General features: G+C 41.4%; 1 protein-coding gene across 1 annotated transcript in view; it reads right to left on the bottom strand.

Annotated features, from left to right (window-relative positions):
* SND1 (staphylococcal nuclease and tudor domain containing 1) overlaps window positions 1-22,578 on the bottom strand; it is a 434,851-nt gene that overhangs the window by 185,765 nt on the left and 226,508 nt on the right. The window contains exon 13 of the mRNA XM_032761638.2: window positions 16,702-16,812. Within this exon, the coding sequence (XP_032617529.1) occupies window positions 16,702-16,812 (111 nt within the window). The remainder of the gene's footprint in view (window positions 1-16,701; window positions 16,813-22,578) is intronic.

Below are 22,578 nucleotides of genomic sequence, written 5' to 3'. Positions count from 1 at the left end.
TCCAGGCACAAAAGAAGAATCAGTTAGAGGAGCACAGGCCTAAGAAACAGAAGTAATAACGTTTCCTTCCGTGTTTAATCACATGAAACATTTTAAATGCAAAATATGTGGCTAGTGTTCCAATTCTCATGGAAATAAGTTCCTCCCAGGTAAAAAGTTGCCCTGAATGGAGCAATACTGTAGAGAAAAGTCATTTAACAGTAGGAAAAAAAATTAGCAAATGCTACATAACTGACATTAAGTCTCATTTTCAATCAGTCTCAGCTATAATAAGAGGGGATTTAACAGGGAACTCTGGGACTCTGCCAACCTCAGCCATGGGTTGGTTTGCTCTAATCACCCAATCCTCTGAGTGGTAGCTCTGGGGACAGAAGCCTACGCCTCACTAGGTACGATCACTGGTATAACAATGAAGGACCACAGAATAAAAGCTGACAGGTGAATTACTTGGTCCGTACACTGTTGGATAAGGCCTTCTTGTGTACTGCCAGCCTGCAGACATCAGCAGGGAAGAGTTCTGAGCTTAGAGACAGAGAACTAGAGATTAGGGGACGTTCCCACAAATCTTGTCTATGGAGACTCGACTTTTTAGGGTTTTTGAATTCCAGAGGAAGTGCTGAGAAAGCTGCCCGGCCCAGGGCCAAATGTCAGGCACCCTCACACTGTCAGCCACATTTTCACCTCTTCCCTTTCAGGAACTCACTCAAGGAGCAGGGGTAGAGGACACACTTCTGCAGGGGTTACTTTCAGGGTCATCACTTTCTAAAGTAAATCCTTATAAGCCAAATTGGGTGGGTGTTGCTCAGTGCTAGGTAGAATAGTCATATTTCTTTCATACTTGGGCTTTTATCATCCACCTGAGACCCCTTGCTTCATCCCAGGGGATGTGTCCCTCACTCAACTCATTTGAAATGCTTCTGGTTCAGAAACAACAAAAGTTTTCCTACTATCTAGTTTCTACTCCTTGATGAGGGCAAGTACTGAATTAACAAGAAAATACAAATCATAGCCTCTCTCTCACTCTGATCTGAAATGCTAACTAAAAGATAGCACTTCCAAGCTCCTTGAATCCCGTGGCTCCTTCTGAATTTGAATCAAGGGCTTCATCTTAAGAAACTGAAAATGGGGCTGAGTGCAGTGGTTCAAGCCTATAATCCCAGTACTTTGGGAAGCCAAGGCGGGCAGATCACTTGAGGTCAGGAGTTCGAGACCAGACTGGCCAACATGCGAAACCCTGTCCCTACAAAAAAAAAAAAAAAAATCGGGCTGGGTGTGGTGGCTCAAGCCTGTAATCTCAGCACTTTGGGAGGCCGAGGCAGGCAGATCACAAGGTCAGGAGTTTGAGACCAGCCTGACCAATATGGTGAAACCCTGTCTCTACTAAAAATACAAAAAAATTAGCTGGGTGTGGTGGCAGGTACCTGTAATCCCAGCTACTCGGGAGGCGGAGGTTGCAGTGAGCCAAGACTGCGCAACTGCATTCCAGCCTGGGCGAGAGAGACTCCATCTCAAATAAAAAAAACCAAAAAACAAAAAACAAAAAACAAATCAGCCAGTTGTGGTGGCACACACCTGTAATCCTAGCTACTTGGGAGGCTGAGGCAGAATTGCTTGAACTCAGGAGGTGGAGGCTGCAGTGAGCCGAGATCACTCCACTGCACTCTAACCTGGGCGAAAGAGCGAGACTCTGTCTCAAAAAAAAAAGTAAAAGAAATTGTAAATGGGTAAAAATATTTCCCTTTACAATTTCCTCTAGTGATTTATCATTCAGGGATCCTGGTAGTGGTCAGCAACCAAGGCGATTCTCAAGCTTTGCCCCTCACCCCTTGGGATTTGCAAGCTACCAGTAAAAGACTAGAGGTTGGTGGCTAGAAGCCAACTAACAATCCAACTCTTCCACCTCCCCAAAGCCCTGCTTACATCTTGTATGTCCTATTTCTATAACCTCCTCTGCCACCAACAGGCTCTCCTTATTTTGCTACTGCAAATTGGAAGGAGCAGCCTTAAGATTGAAGCTTCTGTGATGCAAGACAAGCTCCTTCCCACCCTGACCGTACCTCACCTCCATCAAGGCAAGGACTGCAGAGCATTCTGCAGGTCCTGTGGGGCGCTAAATGCCTACAGCCTTATCCTTTAACAACAAGGACAACCAAAATAAATAGATCTGTTCTGTAAACAGACAGGTTCAAGTTAGAGCACTGCTGAAATTGTGGCCTTTCCTGGGGCTGGAGAACATCTCATATGCTATGAGAAAAAACGAACAGGGCCTGAGCAGTAAGTTAGAAAGCAAAGATCCTCGAGGCAAAAGCAGTGAGGTGGGAAAACTATAATTCTGCTTTCTTTCTGTGACCACAAAGTAGCTCTGTGCTATAAGCAGAAATCTAGGACTTAACCAAAACTAAATATGCTACCAAAGAGGAAAAAACTAACATCAGAAACTGGAAGACGTGGATAATAGTGTACATATGAAATTTAAAACAATAACAGCAAAACGATTCTTTAAAATTGTCTTAGTATTAATATTATTCATGCTCTACCCTGTTTCTAAAAAGCATATTATCGGATACTTATTTATGTTCTGGCATAAATTTTGGGAAAACGTTCAAAGACAATTTTTTCACACTTAAAATATTACCGTTAAACTTGATCAATTTCTGGCACATTCAAGAGGCAGCAAGAAAGTAGCACTGTACCAGCATATATAAACTGAGAAGTAGCCCTTATTTTGTTAATTCTTCATAAAAGAAAAGCAAAATTCAAAGTTAACAATAGGTATTTAACCACTAAATTCAAATATGCCCACCTAGGAAGCACTCTAGCCTCTTAGTAGCACACTAGACCTAGGCTGCAAAGTGGGAGGGATCTGTGAGAAAAGAGCAGAATAACCTGCGGCAGCACAGGTCTCCTTCCCTGTGCAGAGGCTTCTTCGCTTCTGGTTCCCACACTGCTTCAGGAACGACGCTGAGTGAGCCATTTCCAGAAAACCTCCCTCTGCTTGTCACAAGTCTGATGCCACAGCAAGAGATTCTCCACGAAAGAGTATCTGGAGGAAGTAGGAATTCAGGAATGAATCTCACAGAGGAGAGGAGCAAATGCCAAGAGGGGAGGCCTGCCACCGCTATCTGCAAAGGGAGAGTACCATCTTTATTCCAGGCTATGAGGATACATGACATGGAGACCCAGGCTCTGCTGAAAACAAGGTGTACTGCCTTGCTACCACTTCTCAGTGGGGTTCTCCTCTGCATCTCACATAACCCAGTTTCTCTGGGATAGATTTGTGGAGCTCTGTCTTTGAGATGTGAGAAGGCAGGCAGACCGCAGGCTGGCTTCCACCGTATCTGCTCCACAGAGCAAACACTAACTCCCGCTCCCCATACTGCCTTTCCCTGTGGGCCTCAGCCACAGCTCTGCATCCCTTTTCATTAGGCAAGGAATGAAACTCCTGACTTCTAAACCTCTCCTGCTGTGTCTGCTTAATAGCCGCTTCCTCACAAAGGCAGGCTAGCGTGCAGGCCAGCCAGGAGAAAGGAAGCAGTGGGGCAGAACACAGCCTACTCCTCTCAGCAGCTTTCTTCTCCAAGATGCAGCAGTACAAAGACAGCAAAGACTACCAGTGTCAATAACTGACAAACATCATCACCAGTCAGGGAAAGTAAGTATATATCCACACACATGCCAAGGAGTGGCAGGACAACAGAAAGATGAAAACACAGCTTTCTAGGTTGTTTCTAGGAGCCACAGGGCTGTATGGTACTACAGTGTGGGAAGATGAACTCTATTCAGACCACTGGAAAACTCTGCTTTCTTTAAACAGCAAAGCTTGAAATTCTCACATATTAGCTGCTGCTTTTCCTCTAGAAGAAAAAACCTACAACTTTGCAAAGGCAGACAACATTTTTGCAGGGAGATCATCTCCATGGCCTCAGCACAAGATTAGAATCTGCACACATTTCATGCCAAGGAAGAGTCTGCTCTTAGGTTTGCAGTCCCTAGTTCATCCAGAAAATCTCAAGACCAATGCTCTCCAAGCTGGATGTCTGAGCACCGCAGTCACAGTCCCTCCCATGCCAATAAACAGGCCTCCATCTTACTGCCAATTCAATGACGGTAGATTGCTATTCTGAACAAATATTTTTGTGAGCTTACAAAGAAACTCAAAGGATTTATGGCTAGATCCAACCTTATCACAATCATAAAATAGTTATCACATCAGGAATTCTTAACCTGGGGACATAGTGCACGTCAGCTCAGATGCTAGAAATATCTCTGATCCACCCTAAAGTATCTGTGAATTTTCTGAGGGAGCAGGAGCTTTCAACAGAGTTTTACAAAAAGAACTACTTTCATACATGAAAGAGATCTAAAGAAAATAAAATGACACAAAGCAGAAATGGCATGCTATAGGTGGCACGGAGATGATGTGGCAAGGAGGCTACAGAGCTGAGAGAGATCAGGACCCCTGAACACGTCTCCTCATCTGTAACTTCCTTTTAACAATGCTTTCCTGGTAAGCAGGCTCCACGATGTCTCTTCACTCTGCTTTTGCTTTACCCCAACATCCAACATTCTTCTTTCATAATTGTGCTCATTTGGCCCTTTTGGAACCCTCTTGGTCTAGGCCCTCCCCAATTTATTTCAAGATAACATCAGGGATATCTTAACTAAATTCATGCAATCCCTTTCGAAGCTACACACACTTTGACTGAATATTGCACACCACTCCCATATCACTTCTCAATAAAAATCGACATCATCATTTTCCTCCCCTACTTATACTCCAAACAAAGACAACCAACCAGCTTGTGAAATTAAGTGGAAATTCTCAGACTTGGCTTTCATGGGTCCCAACCATGTGGCCCCAGTTTACATATCCACATGATTTCCACATTACTCCTAATCCAATTAGGCCCATTTTCTTCATGCCCCCTACATGCAAGTAATTAATTATGTGTGTCCCCTGGGCTTTTGCTTCCCCCTTGATTCCACTTGTCGTTCTAGTCAACACTACAATGAAAAGAGTATCACCTATCTGTAGCCATAACCTCACTACAATCGTAAAATAGTTGGGACAACAGAAATTTTTAACCTGGGGTCCTAGGTGAACTCCTTTGAAATGGCAGTATAATTTGCGTGCGTGTGTGTGTGTGTGTGTGTGTGTGTGTGTTGTGTGCAGGTATCACTCAGTTCAGCATGTAATTATAAACTGCAACATATGACTTTCAAATTGTTTCATGTGTTAATCTTTATTTCTGTATCTAGACTACAGGTCCCTTGAGGGTTAGTATTCTGCCCTTAATCTTTATTATAGTATTTAACAGACAGCTATCTTTCCATAATTATATAAATTCAGGGCCATCTAGTTCAATTAAAGTGTGCCAAGTAAAGCTGAACAAATGCTTGGTAACTGACTGATTAATGCGGAACAGTGAAAATATTTCAAATTGGAGACAGTGACAATGCCAAAGTGACTGTAGGGCAAAAAAATGAGGTTTGTTGGCTTTCCCGGATACACAGCTTCATGATCTATGCTCCAGGGCAGAAGCAGCTAAAGACTGGCCTCTGAGTAGAAACAGAAGCGGAGGAGCATCCAGAACAAAAGCATCACATCCCACATCAAGTCTCCTGGAACTGCGGGAGATGGGCAAGAATCTGAGTGGCAGTGAGTGGGAGCAAAGCTTGACCACTGTAAACAATAAAACAGAACCAAGTAGCAGGATTGTAAGGAATACCTACTAAATAATCAAGGAAAAATGACTCAGTAGGAAGAAAAATTAATTCCAACAGAAAAGGTTGAAAAGCAGAACAAAGAGTAAAAAACTCGGTAAACTTCCGAAGCACTTCTCATTGTGTTTCAGGTCACGCTGAGGAATATGGTTTTTCAGCATGAACAAAATACAGATATCAGTGCAACGTGGTAGCAATAAACAATTCCTTCGGCCTTTCTCCTGGTTCCTTGGCAGCTGGAGGAAGCGACAGGGTGGCACCACTCAGAAAATAAGATACAGAGCAGGAGCAGGTGCAGAATGGTAGGTGGGGGCACTAAGATTATGCAGCTGCATTTTCAACGAAATTGAGAATTACTGATGAGAAAGACAGAAAAGATTGAGAGTGCATAGACTGGAAATGAGGAAATTGAGTCCTACGGTCAAGGGGAGGTGGGCAGACTAATGAGTCAGTAGGTATTATGAGGCAGTGAAGCAAATAACAAAGAACTCTAGGTCATCATCTCGTCTAAAACTAATATAAGGAAGGAATGAAGACACATGCTATTGTGCTGGGTATGATAATGGATCTGCAGTGGCAGGTAAGGGGGAGGAAAGGGATTGTGAACTCCAAGGCAGAGAACAACCAACTCAATGCTAGAGATGAGGGGAACACAGTTACAAACTCTACTATCCCAGATTAGGGTCAAAGGAATATTAGAGCTGGGTATTAGTGGTTATGAGCAGTCTAAAGTCTTCTTGAGAGGATAGAGCCTCAGGAAGGTAGATTACTCAAAACTGCCTCAATGACACTGATTTTATAGTTTTTGCTGTTCTGATTACAAAGTTCATCAGAAAAAAATTTCAGGAAACAATGACTCATAATCCTATTTCAAGAAAAAAACACCGTTTAAGTACCACTTTTAATAGGTGCACAGGAAATCCATCATATATGAACGTATGGTTCAAAATTTTAATCGATCCCCTGTTGCTAGATATTTATGTGAATAGTTCTACTACTATAGATAATGCCATGAGGAATAACTTCTAGAGCACCTTGCCAATTACTTCCTTAGGATAAGAAACTGCTGTCATAGGGCAAGAAATTGGCATTTGCTTTCCATCTCCCTTTACCAAGGCAAACCAAACAGAATATGCCTTCTGTTGTGGACTCTACTGATGGATAACCCATCAATTTGGGTGCTCCTTTCCCTCTGAATCCCAACTACCCACATATATTCTCCATTTTTGTAACTATATTTGTAATTATTTACTTGTTCACTGAAATCACCACTAGATCCTGTGTTTTTGTTTTTACCCCCAAAATACCTGATAAAATACTTCTTACATAACACAAACACATCAGTTACAGAAAACTTTAATGTGTCTTTTGACTGAGTGAAAAGCAACAATTCTGTGACAATGTTCAGTTTGGAAAATGGTTTTCCAATGTGAGCTACGTTTATTCTGACTTACTGGAAAAAATTCATTGCCATACCCCAGATATTTGGCTCTCTGACCTTGATGCAAAAGCAAGAGCAATGGGAAGTAATTCTTCTCAACTTCTGGGCCCAAAGTTGGAGGGTGCTGGCGGGAGGCAGAGTCAGAAGCTGCTTAGGATAAAACAGAAATGCACAAGGAAGTTTACAAGAAATTTAGATGTAAAGGATCCTGCAAATGAAAGAAAGCTATGAAGCGGATTTCCCGTTCACAATCAGCTATAAAATTCTGTGCATTGATGTATCAGTGATTAATTATTTGAACTATAGTCCTCCTGAGAGATTTCTAAGGATTAGAGCAGAAGCAGGAAAGGGATATGCCTAATACAGACTCAGCTCTCCGACCCACTCAGCCACCTGACGCTGCAGATGAGCCAAAGCAAGCAAGCACTGTAAGACTCGAGATGATTTCATATTAAATTAGCCAAGAGCTGGTGGAGGCTATTCAGAAGGAATTGAATTAAGGAGCCATGAACTCAGAGTCTGAGGAAGGGGGAAAGAGACAGGAGTCAAGGGGAATAAAGAGCTGGGACATACTATAGAAATCCAAAGCTCGTCCATTCCATGCCTTGTTCTCTGTTACTTATAACCATGACTGTAATTCCAATTACAATGAAGATTAAATGATCAATCTTCCATGAAAGGGCATACACTTTGATTCGTTTTACAATGATCAGGAACTGATTAGGGCAGTGCTTCTCAAATTTTAGTGTGCATCAGAATCACCTAAAGAATGTGTTAGACTGCAAGGGGCAGGGTGCTGAGAATTCACATTTCTAACAAGTTTCCGAGCAACAGTGATGTGGCTGGTCTGAGAGCCACTGGTTTAGGGAAGCAAGTTATAAGACATTCAAGAAAGTCAAGGGTCAAGTGTTATCACTTTATAGTTACAATTTATTTTGGATTGAAATGATATTCCCAGTACAAGAACTTTCCAACATATCAAATATTTTGGTTTGTGTGAAAGAAGCAAGAGCCTCTTAGCCAAGAGGACAGTGAGACGGAAGAAAATAGACAAGTGACTCTGGACAGGTAAGTGGTCATAGCTGAACCTATTTTGGGGGATGGGGGTGGGGGAAGACACAACGATGGCTAATTCACGTAGGAAGTTTAGCCTAGAACAATGTCCTCTCTGAAGGAATACGACCAGTGTAGACTAATGATTACAGAACAGAGCCAAGGAGGACTGCTTTCCAGCAGTTAATCATCCACCCATGATCTGCAGGACTACCCACAGCTTGCTAGTCAAGACAGGAGATAAAGCTAAAGGGTGCCAGCTATACCCCAGCCCCTCATGAATCATAAAGAAAAGTCTCACGGCATGAGTTACGTCAGAAGGAACTAGGGGTGGGGAGGGAAGAGAAGGATGGGATGGAGGGAGTGAACAGATCCTCTTAATATCCTGAAGGAGAAAACTATTTGGAAATGGCGACATTATACAGCTCTCCAGAAGTGGCCATTTGTGCTGCCTTAAATGCAGATTGATTACTGCTATTTGGATGTTGAGTGCATCATCTTTTCTGAAGAAAGGGAAAAGCTAAATTTCCCCACATTCAGCTGCATCGTCAAATCACTTCCCAACACCAGCTCTTTTAATGCATTTTCCTGTTATCACATCCACTTGCAAAAACTGATCTTCCTTACTCCCCAAAAGCGAAACCCTCCACACTGACACATAAAGACACGTGCTGAATCCGGTTAGCAACCTCATGACCGTGACACTTAACTGCAACCCCAAAATGTAGGGTGGGATGTGCATTTCCAAAGTGAAAAAAGAACGGAAGCCATTAGGACATTTAAGAGAAGGGCCAGTCTCCTCCTCTGTGCTGGCTTTCAACCTGTACTGGCATGATGTAATGCAGAGGATGAAGAGGGCAGTCGTAAGGCACCCAACTACTGCCTCCTATGATGCTTGAGCTAAAAATCCAACAGTACCCTGATGTTACAGGAATCTACCATTAAACTTCAAGTAAGAGCTCTGTTTTTCACAGTATTCAATAGGTTCCACTTTTATTCAAAAAGAATTTTCACTTGTTGAGGTCATTAGATTGAAAGTGAGAAATCATGGTTTATTTAAAGCCATACCATTAAACTGTTGAGAAGATAAGAACAGAGGCTGGACAGAAAAGATGAATTTCAGGAAGATACTCTCATAGGACCATTTAATAGAAATGAGAGATGGAATAAAAAAGATGTAAGGCAAGCAGTGTTAAAAATAAAGAGGGAGGAAAGAGGAAGGGCTAAGAAAACAGGTAAGAAAAGAGAAGAAATTAGAAAAACAGCAATATCCAGCAGTACTAATAAAATTATTTAATGCCTGTCCCTCCGAGATTGCATGCTTTGTAAAGGGTTGAGTCTACTATCTTTTTTGTTCACCGCTATTATCGCCCATGCCTGGAACCCAGGAGATACTCAAAAAAAAAAAAAAAAAAAAAAAGGGAATAAAGAGAAGAAATGAATGCAAAGCCATCACATGCAACACAGACCAGCCTTGACCACTGTTTCTGACAGAGGAAAGATATGCTTTCTTGGAGAACTGATTAACCCATTTAATCTACACTCTGTGATAGGATATATCAGTTTTAAAATTTCAAAACACATAAATTCAATGCCAATTGTCTAAACAGACCGGTATAGAAATGAAATTTTCTTATCAAAACATTTAACAAATCACAATAATGTCAAACCAATATACTCCTCTTCCATTTCAGAGTCCTAAAATTGTATCTTTTAACTTAGCAACAGAAAATGCTGGCAAATAACTCTTCACATTCCATTCATAACCAGTATGTGAATGATAGTAAAACTGAAGACACAGATATGTCTAATGGGGGACCAGTTGACAGTTTTTTCTTTTTTTTTTTTTTAAGGCACACGTCACTTTTTCCATTTATTGAAATTTTATGGAAAAACTTCCCTATAAATCAGAAAAAAGGGAGAGCTCCTCTAGCTCTCCAGGGTGGAAGACCAAGAGCATTTCCTTCCCAGTGGAAGCTCTTCATTCAATGGAATTGCAAAATATATTTATAAGTCACTGCTACAAACTATGGAACTTAGAAAGCCCACTGTGGCCCCCATTAATTGCGTCACCGAGAGAGATATGCAATGAATACTGAATCCCTCTTAATAATGGCCAGGGATATTGGTTTAAGAAAGAAAGAATTATCAATATGTTTATAGCTTTTTGACTAAAAGTCTGTGACAGAAATGCCAGCACAGATTTCCTACAGGTTCAAACACAGAAGCCTACAATATGAGGGCACTGCCAATCTCACTAAAAAAAAGTGAGAGACTGGTGCTTATGGGGTTTGGAGTTTGGAGATTAGAGATGTAGAACACAGCAAGGGTGGAGTGCTAGTTTTTTGTTTTTTAGAAAGAGGGTTTGCTGAATCAGAAAAATGAGTCCTTCAGGGGACCAGGAAGAGAAGTAGCCAAGGCAACGCTGAGATGAGGGCAGGTTCACACTTGCCTCTCAAAGATGGATGACAACACCACGGTTTTCTAAATCTGCAGTGTGCCAGGCAAGAAATAGAATACACATGAAAAGATAAGAGAGAGCCTGCCCTTTTCTCTTCTCCTGAGATAACCCTAACTTCATTATGTATGACCAGAATGAATCTAAATTCATTTAAATCTGCTCAGACACTAGGTTGTTCAATACAATTGCTTTCCTACAGTCAGGCTGGAGCATCAATTTCTTTTCCGAATATATACATCCGATCTTGAAATTGCAAATCTTAGAATTAAAAGATACCTTAAAGGAATAAAGCCCCAACTTCTGAACTAACATAACTTCTGTATTTTCCTGCAAAGAGCCAGATTCTAACAATTTCTAGGAATTCTTAAAATATTACATTTTAAAATAAAGCTACTGGTAGCATCAGAAGATGTACATAGATGATATCCCCCATGTATAAAGAAAACATAGCACACAGCCACGCTTTGATCGGACTCTAAACATTACCAACTTGTATTCAGTGTCCATAACATGCTCAACAAAAGCTCCACTTGGAAGACATCTAGCATGATGATGAAATTCACATTCTGGCCTCTCCAAAATCAAAACTTGGATGTGTTACACCAAATACATAAAATAGAGCATATGAAAGATTTTTATGACACTTCAGAAAGTAAAAAGGGTCCCGGTAATGACTCACTATCTTGGAAATACCGCAGAAGGATATATGGAATATTCCCTGAAGAAGTTAAAAGCTCTGCCTAAAGTTTGGAAGACTCGTCAAGACTAGGCATATGCAGCAGGCCAGCTAACTGAGAAACACTAAAACAAGAGGAACTGGAAATGCTGGAAAGTCAATATGGGAATCAAACAGGATCATGCAGAACAGAAATAATGATTCACACTCCCTAAGGAGTCCATATGATGCTTCTAAAAAGGGAGACCAAGTTCAGGAGTGTCACAGAGAACTATGGGTCAGCTGCACCTAAATTCTGAGGCGGCGGGGTGCTGGGGGCCGGGGGGGAACAAAAAACAGAGAATACACACACTGGAACTCTCAGGACTGTGGGACAACATCAAGGGCTTTTCAACGAAGCCTATGAGATAAACATGGCCTGAGAGTACATGAGAAAATGCCAAAACCTTATCTTGCTAGGACATAAGGTAATGAGGGAGGGGGCAGCTGATTATAGACAACAGAGCTGGAAAGGAAGGCTAGAAGGCCGAAAGGCCGCCTTTTGGGAATGTGAGGTTTATTTACCCTTTAAACAAAAAAAGATGTGGCTTCCTCTAGATGGGGCCATGTATTTAAGACATAATGAGGGTTTCCCAGAAGCAGAGAGGCACCTGAGTAAAGGAGCGCTGAAGGGTCAGTGAACTGAACAGAGCTGCTGATGTGGTAGAGTTTGTTTCTATGCAGGCAAGTGGATATGCTTGAAAGCAACAGGCCAACTGCAAATTGGTATTCTTCTTCCCCCTGTCTCATCTGGTCTCCCAATGAGTGCCTACCGCATCACTCCCTGAGCGTCCATGAAATGATATGAGAAAGCTTGGCAGATCATATCCCTTTGCAAAGGAAGTAGGGGCTGCAGAGCCCTGAGAAAGCTCATCAACTTCTAGGCAGGCAGCTGTGCTGACCTAAGTCAGACAAGTTTAACGGGCTGCCCTTTCCCCAAAGCTTACAATATTTCTCTGAAAGTACTAATGGCCAAGCAGTGCACTGGAAAGCAAAGTCAACAGAAGAGCACGCTGCACCACTGCCAATATCACCAGCAATAACCAGGGTCAAAGAAATCTGTTGGAATCAACACCCTGGTAGGGAGGAACAGAGCAGAATGATGCCTTGCCACCTGACCCGTCTATTATTTACCTAAAGAGTGTCAGAACAAATGACTGATATGAATGTGGCAGATGTTATGAATTTGGCCTTTGCCAAAGCATTAAATATGGTACCTTAAGAAATTTTGCTTGGGAAATTAATTCAAACTGGCTTGGTTCAGTACACAATCGCTGAAGATTAAAAAGTGGCTGAAGGATGATAAACAAAAGACAGTTAAGTGACAGTTCAAGCAGTGAGAGACTTGGGGTCAACACCAAAGCTATTCTTGTTCAGGGGTTTTATTCAGGGCCCAGAAAAGGAGTAAACAACTCACTAATGAGATCTGCAGAGGACATAAAGCTGGGAGGTAGAGAAAATGCACTGACAGGGGCATAAAATCACAAAGCAGAGTTCACCTAGAAAACATACAGCTCATCTATCTAGGGAAAAACAACCCTAAACTCAGATAATATTCAATACCTGGCCAGATAAGGGGCAGAAGCAGCAGTGAAAGAGCTCTGACACGCTGTAACGTGAGAGAGGTGAGAAGAATGCTAAGGGAACATGGGGAATGTGTCACAGGAGAACGAGGTGCTTCAAACTAAAGGCAAACTCAAATAAGCCAGTGTCAGGACATAGGTGGTCTTGAAAAGTGGTCAACTTTACCATTTTCAAGAAAGGGAGGCTGCAGTGAGTCATGACTGTGCCACTGCATTCCCGCCTGGACACTGAGGAAAGCCCTGTCTCAAAACAACCACAGCCACCAAACAAAACACCAAACCATGAGGATGGGAATTCTGCACTGAAAATCTTTTTTAATGGCTACAAAACCACCATTCCTATCTAGCAAGCATTCTGATCTTTCTTGAATCTGACTTCACTTTCCTGGGGGTTAGCATCGAGAAGATGGCACTAGGCTTAGTGTCCTGGGGCTCACTGACAAGACTGCTCCAAACAAAAATTCACTCACAGTTCATGCTGAGTATTTCTCCCCATTCTCTATGGGGCCTGTATTTCCTTATGGCAATGCCTCATGGGCATAGGGAAGTGGTTAATTCTCTCCGTTTACTCAACCTACAACAGTGCAATGACCCTGAAGCCAATTTTCTCACCATCAGTCTGAAAGCAATGGCTCAACACAATTATCTCTAGGCAGCTCACTGCCTTAGCAAGCAAGCATCTTGTTACATTACTTCTGCACAAAATAAGCACTAGACTAAAAAGGCTGTTTTCATTTTAAAACCTAAAACTTAAAAAATTTCACTATCTATGAATACTCATTAAGTATTATAGCACAACATGGCTATTTCTAACAGCATAATAAGAGAGCTTATTCTGGCCTCACTTTCCAGAGCAGCCCTACAAATTATTTCCATGCTTACCTGCCTGTCAGAATTACATATTCACTGGTGGCAGTATGAAGCCTGCGTGGAAAATATAACTATACATTCCATTGTATTGCTGAGGGCTCCTGCTACTCTGGAAATGCATAACCTGTTCCTCAAGTTACCATCAGATTGGGCTGAATATGTCCAGCATGGACCCACCCCCCAAATCCCATGGATAGTTTAGTAATTGTTCCATTTCCTACTGGAGCTGGATGATCAAACAGTACCAAGACTAATAATCCAATTAAAATAACAGGCAAAATATTTGAATAGACATTTCTCAAAAGAAGACATAAAAATGGCAAACGGCCATGTGAAAAGGTGCTCAACATCACTGATCATCAGAGAAATGCAAATCAAAACTACAATGAGATATCATCTCACCCCAGTTAAAATGGCTTATATCCAAAAGACAGGCAATAAATTCTGGCGAGGATGTGGAGAAAAGGGAGCCCTCGTACACTGCTGGTGGGAATATAAATTAGTACAACCACTATGGGGAAAAGTTTGGAGGATCGTCAAGAAACTAAAAATAGAGCTACCATATGATCCAGCAATCACACTGCTGGGTATATACCGCCTAAAAAAGGGAAATTAGTATATCGAAGAGATATCTGTACTCCCATGTTTGCTACAGCCCTGTTCACAACAGCCAAAACTTGGAAGTAACCTAAGTGTCCATCAACAGATGAACGGATAAAGAAACTGTGGTACTTATACACAATGGAGTACTATTCAGCCATTAAAAAAGAATGAGACCCTGTCATTTGCAACAACATAGATGGAACTGGAGGTCATAATGCCAAGTGAAATAAGCCAGGCACAGAGAGAAAAAACATTGCATGTTCTGACTTATATGTGGGATCTAAAAATCAAAACAACTGAACTCATGGAAACACAGAGTAGAGAGGTTACCAAAGGCTGGGAGGGGTAGTGAGAAGGTGGAGGAGAGGTAGGGATGGATAATGGGTACAAAAAAAAAATAGCTTGAAAGAATAAATAAGACCTAGTATTTGATTGCACAGCAGGGTCACTATAGTCAATAATAATCTAATTGTACATTTTAAAATAACTAAGAGTATAACTGGATTGTTTGTAACATGAAGGATAAATACTTGAGAGGACAGATACCCCATTTTACATAATGTGATTATTACGCACTGCATGTGATTATTACGGCTTCACTGTTAGTCCCAGAATGATGATAAACATATCTCCTATAGAGCACTCATTCATGCTTTCTTTTATACAGCTACAAAGGGAGATCATATCTAATATACACCTATTTTACATATTTTTTTAAAATGGAAGACCAAGTGCACTTAACCAAAATTAGACAGCAAGTTCAAAATGTGTCCTTCTTTTCATGGGGAAAATCTGGAATAATAATACATGCTTTCTCAGCATATTATTTTCCAACACATTCTGCTCAAAACACCTTATGTAACCCATAAATACATACACCTGTTATATACTCACAAAAAGTAAAATTAAAAAAATTAAAACAAAAAAAAACCCCAAAAAAACCAGAACCAAGAAGCATGAAGTCACATTTCTCATCATGAGTTCTTTGGGACTTTCTTGCTTACTGATAAGAGAAGAAAGTAAGCAGGTTTATGAGAAAACACCAGTCACGAACTACGTATTTTAAATGAGCATTAATGAGCCTTAAACAACCAAAGATGTGAGTATTTTCACTGGACTCTTTGTACTTAAGAATGAGGTCCTCCACAGGGTCTATTGGGAAAAGCCCACAAGAAAGAATCCAAAAGCCACAGCAGCCTGACAGACTGATTTCTCGGCTGACATTCTGTGTGACATTCTACAGATGCTCTATCCATCAGGATGTGACACGGTGTTAGAGGTAAATGTCACATATCAGGGCAATGTTATGGGCCAAAGAGCAAGAGAAGTGATCTCAATGACAAAATCTGAAGCCGAGATTAGACAACATGTGCCCAGAATCACTCCTCCTCTGTAGAAAATAACCTGACAATTACCAAACTTCTAGAACTAAATGGGTCCTAGAGGCTATGGAAAAACTGCTGAGTGAGGCAGGCCTCTGAAATCACATTCAAACAATGGATATATTTTGGTTGAGTCCAAGCAGTCTGCTGAGCTATCCAAGTCAGTTCAGCAATAAGTAGCTCAGTTCTTGCTCTGTTTCCCAAGAAGTCTGGGAATCACTCAACTACCACACTACCCAGTGACAAAAGACTCCCTGAGTAAGAGCCTTGAGGGATGACAATGGCCAGAAATACTGCTGAGCAGCATGCACGTCCTTGGGGCAACCAGGCACAGGGATGAAGGACAAATTAAAATGTCACCGGGCTTCTCAAATGGTCTCCTGCCAGCTGTCAGAAGTGTTTGAAACCAAAACTCATTTCCTAATAAATGTTTTCTTTCCTTTGTACATGACAAAAGGTCTAGAGGTGGTAAATGGGAGGGGCTAGGAGTGGAGGCCTTTGGAGGTAAGAAACAGAGGCAAATGCACTACAGACATAAGCACGGCTTCACTGTTAGTCCCAGAATGATGATAAACATATCTCCCATAGAGCACTCATTCATGCTTTCTTTTATACAGCTACAAAGGGAGATCATAACTAATATACACCTATTTTACATATTTTTTTTAAATGGAAGACCAAGTGCACTTAACCAAAATTAGACAGCAAGTTCAAAATGTGTCCTTCTTTTCATGGGAAAATCTGAATAATAATACACGCTTTCTCAGCATATTATTTTCCAACACATTCTGCTCAGGTATAGGCACAAAACTGGGAAAGAAAAAAGTGAGGGTGTGGGTCCCCATGTGTTTAGTAATGTTTGGTCTTACCTGGCCTCTGCAGCAAGCAGTTCATCGTAGTGTGATGATCTCTGGTCATCATCCTGCCGGTATCTGATCACTGTGGCTAGACCTTTGCTGACAAGAGCCTCAGCAATGTTTCTGCAACAGAAAAGATAGGTCAGTGAGCACTAGAAGTGCATATGGGGCTCAGTCAACAGAAATAATAACAGTTAGCACCTGGAGGTCTTAACGCATTCTGGCAGAGGGAGGGAGAAGCCAAGGTTTCAAGACCTATGAGTTGCTAAGCTAGAAATCCAAATAAAAGGTTAAATAACAAAGTTTCCTAGCTCAGCATTTTTCTGGTTAGTACAGTCAGATGCTATATCAATCCATATATCAAAAACTAGCAAAAAAAAATCTGTAAAAAGCCCACATTGCACCAGGCTATTTACAGAATGTTATAAACAAGCCACTGCCCTCAAGAAAAGTCTGCTATAAAATATTAGGCACATAGAGAAAAAACGGAACATATAAAAGCATGACCTAAATTTCTCAAAATCTTTCTAGCCGACAGAACAACCAGAAAATGTCCTCTTTTCGTTTGGCAACGTTAGAAACATTGGTTTTACATAACGAAGTGTTTCTCTTACAAGAACTCCTGAGAGTAGATCTTCTACCCAAAGTGGGCTTGGAAAAGATAAGACTATGAATGAAGAGAGAAGGGGCAGGCAGGAGGGAGGCATTCTAGCAGAAAGGAAATTCTTTGCGCTGTGGCTCATGCCTATGATCCCAATACTTTGGGAGGCCCGGGCGCTAGGATCACTTCAGCCCAGGAGTTTGTGAGCAGCCTGGACAACACAATGAGACCCCCATCTCCATAATAAAAATTTAAAAATTAGCCGAGTGTGGTGGTGCATGCCTATAGTTCCAGCTACTTGGAATGCTGAGGGAGGAGGATTAGGAGTTTGAGGTTGCTGTGAGCTGTGATCACACCACTACACTGCAGCATGGGTAACAGAATGAGGCCCTATCTCAAAAAAGAAAGAAAAAAGCAAATCAAGGTGGGGAACAAAGAAAGTAAACAGTATAAAATCTGAGATGACCAGTTTTGGAGCAATACTCCATGGGAGCTACAAAAAATCTCAGGTTAGACTCTAATGCAAAGTAATTCTCAAATGCAACAAATCTTTTTTTTTTTTTTGCTGGAATAAGAAAATTGCTCACACTTGGGAATGAGAGATGCCACTCTATGTGGCCTGCATCTACTAACTAGAGAAGGATGAATGGGAAATGATATGCAGACACTTAATGATACATATTTGAATGGTTCCTCCCCAACCTGGAAAGGGAACTTTGTTATGAACAATCAAACTGCAAAAACAAATTTTCAAAAATTAAGTATAATTAACTATAGCAAATACTGGAAAACAAGAGGCATGATATTATTGAGAGAGAATGGTGGTTATGTCTTTCTTTGTGTCTGTCATAATTACACCAAAGGCCCTACTTAAACCATCTGGTTTGCTGCCCTTTAGGGAGAGGCTATGGTAAGCAATAGGCTACCGTGCCATATGCTATGACTGAGTATTGTTTGCAAATGTGGTTAACTCCTAACACACCAGTGGTTCTTAGAAAGTCATACTGTGGGGATGCTGGGAGCTGAACCAACCAGTATCTGTGCATGTTTACGCAATTTAAGGGCTCTATTCGTCAAAACCCAGGAGAATATGCTTTTTTTTAAAGAAGAAAAAATAAATGTGTTGGTAGAGCAAGGAGGAAAAGATGCAGTGGCTGTTTATCTTCTCATTATGTGCCCCTCTGATGTCTGTTTATCTACTGCCAGCACGGTATTAATATCTCCAAACCGCCACGGAATTAGCACTTCTCAAAATCCACTCCTACAAAGAGGCTGCTTTGCTGGCCACCCTGTCTCCTGAGTCACCACATAAGCGTGCTGGCAAATGCTGTCATTATCACAGAGTTGTGTTTGGCAGCATGGAGAAGGCAACAGCCTCAAATCAGCAGATGTAGATGTTGATACATGGTGAGGATTTAACTAAGGTTGTCACTAAGGGGCCCTAGCAGGGAACAAGAGAGGCTCCACAAATCAAAGAGCTAGTAAGAAGGCTGGGGAGTGGCATGGGGGACAACTCCACTTTTGATAGTTTGAGATGTCCTGGCTGTTTTAAATGCCAAGAAAACAAAGAAATATTTGTTACTGCATTTTGAATTACTGAGCATTGACATTTTACAGTAAATACATGGGGTTTGGAGGAGAAAGTGGGAATGGCAGAGCAGGCAAGGAAAAATTCACACAAACAAGCTTTGATATATAAAGAAAAACAACACAAATGTTTAATGATCCACCCCAGTTAATGCTGCTCAAATCAATTCACAGAATTACTGAGTACCTTCCTGGCCAGGAAAAACCAAGGGCACTTTCTCTCCTCTTCCTTGTCCCTGCCCTCTTTATCCTATCAGCAAATGTCTACAAGCCAGTTAAGACCTGCCATATGGAGTTCCTGAGGCCTTAGATTCCCAAATCACTCCACACCCTGCCCACTAACTTTCTTCTCTCTTTCCTTTAAAGCTCAGCATCTAAGCCATGTTCTCTTAGCTTCTTATCCCCTAATTATAGATTTCTCCTGGAGGAACAGTTGTGATGCTAGTGCTTAGCAGTAACGAGAGTAAAAATACATGAAATGATAACAACTATCATTATTGGGCATTTACTACGTGCCAGGCATATGAGAATCACATGTGTTCTCTTCTTGGTGGGTTCCCCATGTGATATATCATCACAATATATGGCAATTATTCATTCATCGTTTATCTTCCTTGGTGAGTGATAAACTCTGTGAGGGCAGGGGCCATGCTTTTCTTGCTCTATATCCCAGTTCCAAGCACAGTATTTTGCACAAAGTATAGGGTAGTCCGGCTTGGGGTGTCAAGAGCCCCATAGGAAGGTAAGGATGATCACTCACACAAGGTATCAGAGTTCAAGCTGGGTGCAAACATCCACATGGAAGGTGGCTCCATAGCCAGGCATTAAAGACTGAGTGTCCACTTGGGAGGGGTGACATCAGTGTTACAAGATTGGTTACACTAAGGAATATCAATCCTACCAGTGAAAGTACTAAGGATAAGCCAGGTTTCTCACTGTCAGAGTAGGTATATACAAATACGGAAAGGAAGAAAACTAAAATGAACCCTGTAGCAGCGGATTGGAATTTTAGGTATTTGTGTGAACTCATGGTATGTTGGTTCAGGTTCTGTAAGAGGCACGTGCCAAGAAGGATTAGATGTGCAAGAGATTAATTGGAGAAAACTCATCTCAAGGAAGGTGCGAAGGGAACCCCAGGAGGCCTGGGAAGAGCCAACAGACTGCAATGCAGGTCAAACCCCTGTGCAGAATGGAGGGAATGAAGGAAGGTTAGATAGGGAACGTCTGCGCTATGGGCCTGTTCCAAAGAGTTTCGTCAAAGCTTGACAAGAAGTCAAAATTGTCCATCAGAGGAACCCTATGTCCCTAAGCAATAGGCCTGCCTTAGTATCTCTGTTGCACTCTGCTATTGGCTGGGAGCAGCTGGTGGGAAGCATAGCCTTGGCTGAAGTAGCAGTGATTGATTTCAAAGCACAGCAGCTGGGCTGTCAGTCTATTATGCTTCCTGCAGTTGGAGATCCAGGAGGCACATTTTCATCACTGCCACACATGGTTTTCAATAGATATAGATAGATTTAGAAATAAACATATAAAAATAAATATAGATGGAAATGTGGGCTCCTTAGATAAATGGCTAATTTCAGATCTGGGGAAGATAGTACAAGATAAGCCTGGAACACGTAGTACCAGAAAACAAAGAAGTTCTCAAAAAAAGATAGGAGACATGTCCAAAGGACACAGAAGTCCTGGCTCCTACTGGCCAAATTGGGAACAATTTGAGTGTCAAAGAACAGTAGTAGTGGATTATAACTGTTTGAATAAAATGAGATTCCATGAATTCATTCTAATATAAACAAATACATAACTTGGGAGTTTAATGAGAGGTGAAAACTATGTAATTCAAAGTGTCTCCTCACAAAATATCTATTAATTACAAAGAGTAAAATAGTACCTTTACAGCGGAGAAGACTGGTAGACACCACCCAAATCAAATGATCAAGATTACCATCATCAATAAATGATGAATCAGTGCTTAACTTTATGATCATGAAGAAACATCAGACAAACCAAAATAACTGACCTGTACTCTTCAAAAGTGTCAAGGCCATGATGGTCAAAGAAAGACTGAAGAACTATTCCAGACTAGAGTGACATGACCTCTAACTGCAACACCTGATTCTGAACTAGATTATTTTCTCGAAGTATTCCATTAGAACAGCTGGCAAAATTTGAGTAGGTTTGTGGATTAGATGATAGCAATGTGTTAATATCCAAGTTCTAATGTTTTTTGAGTATGCAGGAAAATGTCCTGCCTCATAGAAAATGCACAATAAATTATCTGAGGAGAGGTACAATAGATCGGTCAGTTGCTCTTAAATAGTTGAAAGGTATGCTCTTTGTACAGTTATGTGCAACTTTTCTATAAGCTTAAGTGGTTTCAAAATTAACACAAACACACATTGTGAAGTAAACTGGACAGTTTTAGACAAATTATCAATTGTCAATATATTGTTACTTCCAATATTGTTAGAGGTAGGGAAAGCAGGCAAAAACATGATCAAACAATTAAGGCCTACTACAATTGAATTTTACCCCCTAGGATTCCTGTTCTCTTGTATGGGTATGGAACATATTTTCTCCATGTTGGCATAATATTGGACCCCACGGTTTCACTACTATCTTATAGTGGCTAAGTTTGAGCTTGTATTACAACCTGCTTGCATGGAAATTAACTAGAGGGGAAGAAGTCAACTGCTCATCTATCTTTTGAGCAAGACTGCCTGTGAGACCCATGTCACTTGTGTTTGTTTATATCAGGAACCACCTGATCATGCCTAATGGAAACTGTTGACTTTTAATAGAACCCTAAACATCTCTTTTAGTTTGGAGAAGCATTTCAGTCCTAGCACTAATTCTCTTTTTGTTTCTAGCTGACATGGAGAGTGATGCCTTACTGTTAGACTTCCAAGGTTGTTAGGTACCTTTTTATATGCCGATTGTGAATTATCCATTCAGGCCAGACATGTGTAATTGGAGTAGAATTACTGATACACTCAAGAAAGCAGGATTTATAAATTTGTCTAAAGCAGCATAATGTCATGGCACACAATTTAATGTTCTCTTTTCTTACTGGGCAACTGATCAACTCAGTAGTGTCAGGTTCTGAGCCATCTTTAGCCAGGGGAAAATTTCCTGACCTTTCATTAGCAGCCAAAAGAAATGAATGAGACAGTCAAGCACATGGATCTAGGCTAATTCCACTTTCTCTCCCTCCCTTTCATTCTCTTTTTAAATTGAAGTCCCAGATAATTGAGAGGAGGAAGACAAAAGCTGGGAAAGCATGCAGAAAGTTATCGTCCTTGATTACATGCTGGGAAAACTTGGCTAGGAAAATAATGTTCCAGTGCTCTATTTCCCGTCCCTTCCCTCCCCTCCCCTCCCCTCTCCTCTCCTCTTTTCTCCTCCGTCCCTCCCTCCCTCCCTCCCTCCCTTCCTGCCTGCCTTCCTTCCCCTCCTATGGGGCTCTGACACCCCAAGCCAGACTACCCCTCTGAGCACATATGCCTTTGATCTGCCTTAATTGCTTTTTCTTTTTTAATATATATAAAAGGGACAGGGTCATGCCCTGTCACCCAGGCTACAGTGCAGTGGTATGATCACAGTTACTACAGCCTCAAACTCCTGGGCTTAAAGGATCCCCCTACCCCAGCCTCCCGAGTAGCTAGGACTACAGACACATGCCACCATGCTTGGCTCATTTT

The sequence above is a fragment of the Hylobates moloch genome, unplaced genomic scaffold, assembly GCF_009828535.3.
Source record: "Hylobates moloch isolate HMO894 unplaced genomic scaffold, HMol_V3 SCAFFOLD_1, whole genome shotgun sequence".
Taxonomy (NCBI): Eukaryota; Metazoa; Chordata; class Mammalia; order Primates; family Hylobatidae; genus Hylobates; species Hylobates moloch.
This window is presented reverse-complemented; position numbering and strand designations above follow the sequence as displayed.